Raw genomic sequence first — 10,011 nt, 5'->3', positions numbered from 1 at the left:
GACTCATGGTGGTTTCAAAGGTGCAAAACATCATACAAAAATTAACACAACAATAATACATCAATTAAATAGAATTAATAGAATTACAGCGTCAGAAGGGACCTCAAGGGATCAATCTGTCTGTCTATTATAAAATCCAAGAGTTGGAAGGGACTTTAAAGGCCATCCAGTCCAACCCTGTTCTGCCATAAAGGAAGACACACTCTGATCCCTCCCAGCAGAGGGCCATCCAGTCTCTGTTTCAAAACACGTAGAAGCAGATTCCACAACACATACCACCGAACATTTAGGTGGAATCTTGTTTTAATACAGGATGAAGTATTGTGAAGATGGCCATCGCGATGTCACGGTCTCAGCCGCGCTTTTGCCCACTTACCCACAGTGAGGTCCATGTTGTGCCGCTCGCCCAGCGCTCTCAGCCGGTACAGGCAACCACTTTGGTAGTAATACTGGAGAAACTGGACAAAACCTGTGAGAGAACAGTTGCTGGTTATAATCGGGCAAATAGAGTCATTCCATGTTTATCATGCCGAAACAAGCCGGCTAGGTTTGTAGCCCAGCGGAAATTGGGACACAGGAGGACAGATAAATGGATACATAAACAAATAGATAAATGGAACAAAGAATATAGACAGGTAGGTAGAGGACTGATACAGAGAGAGAAAAAGATAGATAATAGACTTGAGGGTTAAGGAAAGACTTACTCTGGTACATGGAGAAGGTGAGGAACTGATTCCGGAACTTGTGGTACATGAGTCCGTCTGGCCTGAGCGACACCGGAAAGAGAAAGAGAGGAAGTTGTGTTTAATCCTGGAAATTCAACATCAAGTGATGATCCTGTGATGCTATGGATCCCCCCCCCCCAAAAAAAAAGCAAAGAAATGAGGGATTTTATGGAAAGTGCCAGCTACTCACCAGGTCAGCATGACTCCAGAGAGGAAGGTGGAGATGTAGTGATGGAAAACCCACCAGCCTTTAATCCTGGGAGAGGAAACAGAGCCAGAGAGAGAAAGGAGGAGTTTGAATTCCCTTTGCTGCCTGTTCACCCTTCCCTATGCGACCCAAAACTTGAGTGTCTGTGTGTGTATATATATCTATATCTATAAAAGTCAGTGTTTGTATGTGGGTATGCGGGTATGTGCCAGCTTTCGGATTGGCCTCCACTATCAAAGGCCACTGTGACCACCAGGAACGACGGACCTGGCCCAAACTTGACACACTTAACCCTCATGACGCACTTTACGTCCTGGTGCCATTTGCGGGACGAAGGACCATGGGTGATGGGATTTGTAGTACTTTAAATCGCTACGACTCCCACAGGCCACTGTGAGGCCCACCACTGACGGAACTGGACCAAACTAGGTACACAGAACCCCCATGAGCCCCTTTCCGTCCTGGGGCAGATTGGGGGAGGATGGACCAAGTTGTCGCCTCTCTCCTCCAACAATGGGGCCATGGCTGGCAGCGCAGCATTTTGGCTACGCTGCAGGAAGGGAGAAGGGGGAAGGGCTGAGGAATTTACTGGAGCAGTACTTTTCAAACTCATTTATCTATATATGACGTGTCTAGATTTCAGTGGGGATTACGTGAGATTGTAGTATTGGAATGTGTGTTTCAGCTGCATATGGTAAATGATTTCTCCTATACTTTGTCCTTTTTAAAATCCAAAACGTAACCTACTTTGTGGATAGCCCCCGTATATGGATTGAGCTTCAAACCCTTCGAACCCCACTTGACCTGCCATGGCTCAAGGCTCAAACAATGAGCTTGAGCGCCTCGAAGCCTGGCGGGGAAGCGGCCCTTACTTGGAGCCGTTGTTGATCAAGATGCTTTCCCGGATCGTCAGAGTGCAATAATACCAGACCAGGAGGAAGTTGAAGACGGCGTCCGTGACCCTGAAAAAATGCCAAAAACAGCAGATAGATCGACAAATAGATTGGAATAGGTTGGGACAGACACCGTCCAGCCTGAGGCTGCAGACTCACCTGGAGTTCAGAAGGAACCGGCAGGTGAAGGAGATGATGAGAAGGATGATGGTGAGGTAGAGCTTGAACTTCTCATACTCGTCTTTGTAGGCAAACCTGTCAGGAGGGGGTGAAGCAGGGATGGATCAGGCCTCGTAGCTCAACTTTAGCTCAAAGATTAGGGGGGAAATCCTCCTAAATTGACAGCTCTTTCCTTCTTGGCCTCATGCAGATCTGGTCAGGTCATCCAAGTCCTCTTACCATTCCTGAATCTAGAACCCCGGGTTTCAAATCTAGAACTAACTATACATGCAGATGTCTATAATCCACAGTAGAATGTAAAAAAGGAAAAGCATGGTATATAGTATGGTTTAAAGTAAATTATATTTATGTTCTATATTTCTATTCTATATTTTCTGTATAGTAAAGGAATCGTGGTGTCGCACCTACTTAGGTCTGAACTGGATTTACTGTATATACTCAAGTATAAGCCGACCAGAATATAAGCCGGGGCACCTAATTTTACCACAAAAAAACCTGGGAAAACATTGACTCAAGTATAAGCCAAGGGTGGTAAATTTCAGAAATAAAAATAGATACAGTAGAGTCTCACTTATCCAACATAAACAGGCCAGCAGAACGTTGGATAAGCGAATATGTTGGATAACAAGGAGTGATTAAGGAAAAGCCTATTAAACATCAAATTAGGTTATGATTTTACAAATTAAGCACCAAAACATCATGTTATACAACAAATTTGACAGGAAAAGCAGTTCAATACACAGTAATGCTATGTAGTAATTACTGTATTTACGAATTTAGCACCAAAATATCACGATGTATTGAAAACATCGACTACAAAAATGCGTTGGATAATCCAGAACGTTGGATAAGCGAGTGTTGGATAAGTGAGACTCGACTGTACCAATAAATTACATTAATTGAGGCATCGGTAGGTTAAATGTTTTTGAATATTTACATAAAGCTCTAATTTAAGACAAGACTGTCCAACTCTGATTATATCATGATTCTCATCTTCTTCAATGTCAATGTGCTTATGTATCCTTTTAATAATAATAGAGTAAAATAATACATGTAATAATAATAATAATCAATACAGGAAAATAATACATGTAATAATAAATAGAGTAAAATAATAAATGTAAGAATAATAATAAGATCAGAATAAAATAATAAATGTATTAATAATAATACAGTAGGGTCTCACTTATCCAACGTTCTGGATTATCCAACGCATTTTTGTAGTCAATGTTTTCAATACATCGTGATATTTTGGTGCTAAATTCGTAAATACAGTAATTACTACACAGCATTACTGCATATTGAACTATTTTTCTATCAAATTTGTTGTATAACATGATGTTTTGGTGCTTAATTTGTAAAATCATAACCTAATTTGATGTTTAATAGGCTTTTTCCTTAATCCCTCCTTATTATTCAACATATTCCCTTATCCAACGTTCTGCTGGCCCGTTTATGTTGGATAAGTGAGACTCCACTGCAATAATAATAATAATAATAAAATAAATGTAATAGTGGCAACAATAAAAGAGAAAAATAATAAATGTAATACCAATAATAATAGAGAAAAATAATAAATGCAAGAATGCCAATAATAATAGAGAAAAATAATAAATGTAATAATACCAATAATAATAGAGAAAAATAATAGATGTAATAATACTAATAATAATAGAGAGAAATAATAAATGTAATAATACCAATGATAATAGAGAAAAATAATAAATGTACCATATATTCTCGAGTTTAAGCTGACCCAAATATAAGCCAACCAGGATCCTCACCTGAGTATAAGCCGAGGGGGGCTTTTTCAGTCCCAAAAAAAGGGCTGAAAAACTCGGCTTATACTCGAGTATATACAGTAATTAATCGTATTATATTGTATTATTATTTTCCCATGTTTTTATGACAGAAATAATTAGGAAATGACATAGATAACCGGGGAACAAAAGTCACGTTACATAGCGCAGTCCCATTTAGATTGGATTAGAAATAGCATGGGGGTTCCCATCTGCGCCCATGGATTCAGCCACAATAAAGACCAAAAGCAAAGCTGTATTGTGCCTTTTAATAGGAGGGATGTGCCCATAAAGGGCCATGAGCATCCTTACTTGGCTTGTTTGCTGAGCAGCGTGACGTTGACGTTCCCCAGGACGAGACTCAGGTACAACCTGGATGGCAAAAAAAAAAAGAAGAGAGAGAAAGACATCAAGGCCAAAACTAAGCAATAGAGAAATGTACAGAACTACACTTTGGCAACAAAAAGGAAATGCAGATATAGGACAGGTGATGCCTATGGCTTGACAACTCCATGCTTTGCTAATTATATGTATATATGTGTATGTGTGTGTATGTCTAAATATATAAATATATGCAATATAATTTACAATAATATATAATATTATAATATATTGTATATACATATAATATTAATAATATTATTTTGTAATACAATATACTGTATATACTCGAGTATAAGCCTAGTTTTTCAGCCCTTTTTTAAAGACTGAAAAAGCCCCCATGGCTTATACTCAGGTGACGGTCCTGGTTGGCTTATATTTGGGTCAGCTTATACTCGAGAATATATGGTACATTTATTATTTTTCTCTATTATTATTGGTATTATTACATTTATTATTTTTCTCTATTATTGTTGCTACTACAGTAGAGTACACTTATCCAAGCTAAACGGGCCGGCAGAAGCTTGGATAAGTGAATATCTTGGATAATAAGGAGGGATTAAGGAAAAGCCTATTAAACATCAAATTAGGTTATGATTTTACAAATTAAGCACCAAAACTTCATGTTATACAACAAATTTGACAGAAAACGTAGTTCAATATGCAGTAATGTTATGTTGTAATTACTGTATTTACGAATTTAGCACCAAAATATCACGATATAGTGAAAACATTGACTACAAAAATGGTTTGGATTATCCAGAGGCTTGGCTAAGCGAGGCTTGGATAAGTGAGACTCTATTGTATTACATTTATTTTACTCTATTTTATTATTATTATCAATACATTTATTATTTCACTCTGATCTTACTTTTAATGGAAATAATTATTTTACTCTTTTATTTTATTTACTCTATTATTTTATTATTATTACTTGTATTATTTTCCTGTGTTTATTATTACTATTATTATTACATGTATTATTTTACTCGATTATTATTAAAAGGATACATAAGCACATTTACATTGAAGAAGATGAGAATAATGATTTAATCAGAGTTGGACAGTCTTATCTTAAATTTGAGCTTTATGTAAATTTTCAAAACCATTTTACCTACCGATGCCTCAATTAATGTAATTTTACTGGTATCTATTTTTATTTCTGAAACTTACCACCCTCGGCTTATACTGGAGTCAATGTTTTCCCAGTTTTTTTGTGGTAAAATTAGGTGCCTCGGCTTATATTCGGGTCGGCTTATACTCGAGTATATACGATAATACTAATAATACAATATAATAATATTAATTATATATTATACTAGCTGTGCCCAGCCATGCGTTGCTGTGGCGAAGTCTGTTGGTATGGGAAATAAAGTATTGAGGAATTGGTGGTAGTTAAGGTAAAGGGTAAAGGTTTTCCCCTGACATTAAGTCCATTATAAATGGGTTATACAGCTGTGTGGAAGGGCCTTGAGTCTACACTGCCATATAATCCAGTTCAAATCAGATAATCTGTATTTTATAGGCAGTGTGAAAGAGGCCTAAGTGAGGCCTAACTCTGCCTGTCCCCTGGGCTGAGTGGGTTGCTAGGAGACCAAGTGGGCGGAGCTTAGCCTTCTAACTGGCAGCAATTGGATAAAAACAATTCTTCCTCTCCCTCTAATTAGGACTTTATTTTTCTTTTCTTTTTGTTGTATGAACGTAGAGGCATGGATGAGGGGTTGTGCTGCCAAGTTTAGTGTTTCTGGGATGTGCAGTTTTGTTGTTTTGTCCTAGGCCGAAATTTCATTACCCTTTTATATATATAGATATTACATGTAATATTATTAATAATATTACAACATATAGATATAGTACAATATGGTAATTTATTGCCAGTATTGTGCTATACTAATAATATAATATTGTATGTAAATTTAATTTGTCAGCCGCTCTCGAATCCCCTTCGGGGTGAGAAGGACGGGATATAAATGTATTAAATAAATAAATAAAATATTTTAAAAAATGGAAAAGGGATCACAATCTCACCCGTTCTTCTTGGGCAAGTAGGCCTCCATTTCAAAGAAGACACCCTGCCGGTCTTTGACCATGCCTTGCAGCTCCTGGATGGCAGGGCTTTTCTCTTTGGCCTCCTGGTCAGTAAGAGAAGTCTTGCACCTGCAGCAAAACAACACGTTTCTTACATTCATAAACCACCTTCTTACACTGCTTTGACTCCCATAAGATCAAGGTGGCCGTCTGGGTCTTGTTTCCGCAATCCAGACCAGTCAAAGAGAGACAGAGCATCCTTGGAAAGGGGGAGCATCAAGGAATATCATGTAATGTGGGCTACGTTTCATAGGCAGCCATAGGAAAACCATGAAATTATGACATTAATACAAAGAGAATGGGAAACAAATGAGATGAACTTAATCTCTTAATGCAAACAAAGACAGCAGTCTCATTGCCAAGGGCTTAAAATGCACTAAGGATCTCCAATTTGGGCAGTGAAGCAGGGCCAGGCCTGATTATGATTTGGATGGGAAGCCGTGACTTCTCAGAATGGATGGACGTACTTTTTGAGGGCAAGCGAGAGCTCCTTCAGCTGCCTTTTCTGTCTCGAGATAGAGCTGGAGATGCCATCTTGGAGCTTGGTCAACTCCTCCAACTTTTGCTTGTAGAGCCGGTGAGTCTCCTATCAGCGACAAAGAAACCAGAATATTATTACACTATGTTACAAAATTTGAAAAATGTCCTGTTCCTGCTTTCTTTTGGGACAGCTTCGGTTGTCTAGTCCCCCATATCATGATGTTATTATTTATTGTTATAATGTTGTTGTTTTATTCTGTTTATGCTGTGAATTGCATTTTATGTAATTTTCATTTTAATTGTGCTGTTGGCCCTTGTTCCTTGTGAGCCACCCCGAGTCCCCTCGGGGAGGTGGTGGCAGGATACAAAAATAGAATTATTATTATTATTATTTCATTGCACTACCACGAGCTTGTAAACTGCCCCGAGTCCCCTCGGGGAGGTGGTGGGATACAAAAATAGAATTATTATTATTATTATTATTATTATTATTATTATTATTTCACTGCACTACCACGTGCTTGTAAACTGCCCCGAGTCCCCTTGAGGAGATTGTGGTGGGATACAAAAATATTATTATTATTATTATTATTATTATTATTATTATTATTATTATTTCATTGCACTACCACGAGCTTGTAAACTGCCCCGAGTCCCCTCGGGGAGGTGGTGGGATACAAAAATAGAATTATTATTATTATTATTATTATTATTATTATTATTATTATTTCACTGCACTACCACGTGCTTGTAAACTGCCCCGAGTCCCCTTGAGGAGATTGTGGTGGGATACAAAATTATTATTATTATTATTATTATTATTATTATTATTATTATTATTTCATTGCACTACCACGAGCTTGTAAACTGCCCCGAGTCCCCTTGAGGAGATTGTGGTGGGATACAAAAATAAAATTATTATTATTATTATTTCATTGCACTACCACGTGCTTGTAAACTGCCCCGTGACCTCTTGGGGAGATGGTGACGGGATACAAAAATATTGAAAACATTGACTACAAAAACATTGACTACTAAAAGGCAGACTGTTTTGGATAATCCAGAACGTTGGATAAGTGAATGTTGGATAAGTGAGACTCTACTGTATACGTATACATACACACGCACACACATATATACAAATACACACACAGTCCATTGCTTCCAACTAAAGTCTAATACTTTAGAATCACATTGGCCTTTTTCGCTGCTGCATCACACCATTGTCCCATGTTCAGTTGGTGGTCTATGAAGACCTTTAAATTCCTTTTCCATGGACTGTTTTCAAGCCAAGTGTCTCCCATCTTCAATCCCTCTCTCTCTCTCTCTCTCTCTCTCTCTCTCTCTATATATATATATATATATATATATATAAGCAATGGACTGTGTGTGTGTGTGTGATTATTTGTGTGTGCATATACATGTATTTGTGTATAAATATATGTGTATATATGTGTGTATTCATTTAATTTATATACCGCTCTTCTCCCCCAGGGTATATTCATACACACATATATATGTGTGTATATATATATGTATGTATGTGTGGGTGTGTATGTATATGTATGTATGTATGTATGTATATACAGTAGTTTCACTTATCCAACATTTGCTTATCCAACGTTCTGGATTATCCAACGCAGTCTGTCATTTAGTCGTCAATGTTTTTGTAATCAATGTTTTCAATACATTGTGATATTTTGGTGCTAAATTCGTAAATACAGTAATTACTACATAGCATTGCTGCGTACTGAACTACTTTTTCTGTCAAATTTGTTGTATAACATGATGTTTTGGTGCTTAATTTGTAAAATCATAACCTAATTTGATGTTTAATAGGCTTTTCCTTAATCCTTCCTTATTATCCAAGATATCCGCTTATCCAACCTTCTGCCGGCCCGTTCATGGTGGCACAGTGTGTTAAAGCACTGAGCTGTTGAGCTTGTGGACCAAAAGGTCCCAGGTTCAAATCCCAGGAGCGGAGTGAGCACCCGCTGTTAGCCCCAGCTCCTGCCAACCTAGCAGTTCGAAAACATGCCAATGTGAGTAGATCAATAGGTACCGCTGCGGCAGGAAGGTAACGGCGCTCCATGCAGTCATGCCTATGGCCACATGACCTTGGAGGAGTCTATGGACAACGCCGGCTCTTTGGCTTAGAAATGGAGATGAGCACCAACCCCCAGTCGGACATGACTGGACTTAACATCAGGGGAAAACCTTTACCTTTTTATATATATATGTATGTATGTATATAATAATATTAATTATATATTATATATTAAATGTAATATTACTAATAATATTACCATGTAATGATATAGTACAATATAGTAATTTAATGCTGATATTGTGATATTCTAATAATATATTGTATGTTCATTTGATTTGTAAGCCGCTCTGAGTCCCCTTCAGGGTGAGAAGAGTGGGAAATAAATGTAGTAGAGTCTCACTTATCCAACACTCGCTTATCCAACGTTCTGGATTATCCAACGCATTTTTGTAGTCAATGTTTTCAATATATCGTGATATTTTGGTGCTAAATTCATAAATACAGTAATTACTACATAGCATTACTGCGTATTGATCTACTTTTTCTGCCAAATTTGTTGTCTAACCTGGCTGTTTTGGTGCTTCATTTGTAAAATCATAACCTAATTTGATGTTTAATAGGCTTTTCCTTAATGCCTCCTTATTATCCAACATATTCACTTATCCAACGTTCTGCCGGCCCGTTTATGTTGGATGAGACTCTACTGTGTGTGTGTGTGTGTGTGTGTGTGTGTATATATACACACAGTCCATTACTTCAAAGCTGAAGTGTAATACTGTACTTTGGAATCGCATTGGCCTTTTTCGCTGCTGCATCCCACCATTGCCTCCTGCTCAGTCCATAGGCCCAGATCCCTTTCACAAACTTTGTCTCCCAGCCCCACCCTCTCCCTGAGTGTCTTGTGACAATAAACAACGGCTGCTACTCCAGCAGGCCCTCTGCACATGCCCAGGAGCACTCCTGTTTTCTTCCCCGCCAATCAAAGGGCTCCTGCCCTCACCTGGACCCGCTGGAAGCCGTCCTGCAGCTCCTCCCAGTCCCTCAAGCAGTCGCTGACCGAGACTCGGCGGCTCATGGCGGCCACCCTGCCCACACAATCCGAGAAGGAAGGAAAAGCGGCCTAGCTTCCGGAAAAGGAATCGGCCAATCAGTGCCCACCCAACCGACGCCATCTCAGCCAATGAGCGCCGCGCGGGGGCGGGAGTAT

The 10,011-nt window shown here is 38.5% G+C and overlaps 1 protein-coding gene across 1 annotated transcript in view; it reads right to left on the bottom strand.

Moving 5' to 3' along the window:
- tmem120a (transmembrane protein 120A) overlaps positions 1-9,963 on the bottom strand; it is a 15,935-nt gene extending 5,972 nt beyond the window's left edge. Inside the window, exons 1-9 of the mRNA XM_062960274.1 lie at positions 9,805-9,963; positions 6,742-6,860; positions 6,215-6,343; positions 4,118-4,177; positions 1,986-2,081; positions 1,806-1,895; positions 916-981; positions 705-766; positions 377-469 (exon numbers count right to left, since the gene is read on the bottom strand). Coding sequence (XP_062816344.1) covers positions 377-469; positions 705-766; positions 916-981; positions 1,806-1,895; positions 1,986-2,081; positions 4,118-4,177; positions 6,215-6,343; positions 6,742-6,860; positions 9,805-9,879 — 790 coding nt within the window. The 5' untranslated portion in view covers positions 9,880-9,963. The remainder of the gene's footprint in view (positions 1-376; positions 470-704; positions 767-915; positions 982-1,805; positions 1,896-1,985; positions 2,082-4,117; positions 4,178-6,214; positions 6,344-6,741; positions 6,861-9,804) is intronic.
- Positions 9,964-10,011: the final 48 nt, after the last annotated feature.

Source organism: Anolis carolinensis, unplaced genomic scaffold (assembly GCF_035594765.1).
Source record: "Anolis carolinensis isolate JA03-04 unplaced genomic scaffold, rAnoCar3.1.pri scaffold_7, whole genome shotgun sequence".
Classification (NCBI taxonomy): domain Eukaryota; kingdom Metazoa; phylum Chordata; class Lepidosauria; order Squamata; family Dactyloidae; genus Anolis; species Anolis carolinensis.
Note: the sequence above shows the minus strand (reverse complement) of the source record. Positions and strands in the feature narration are given on the sequence as shown.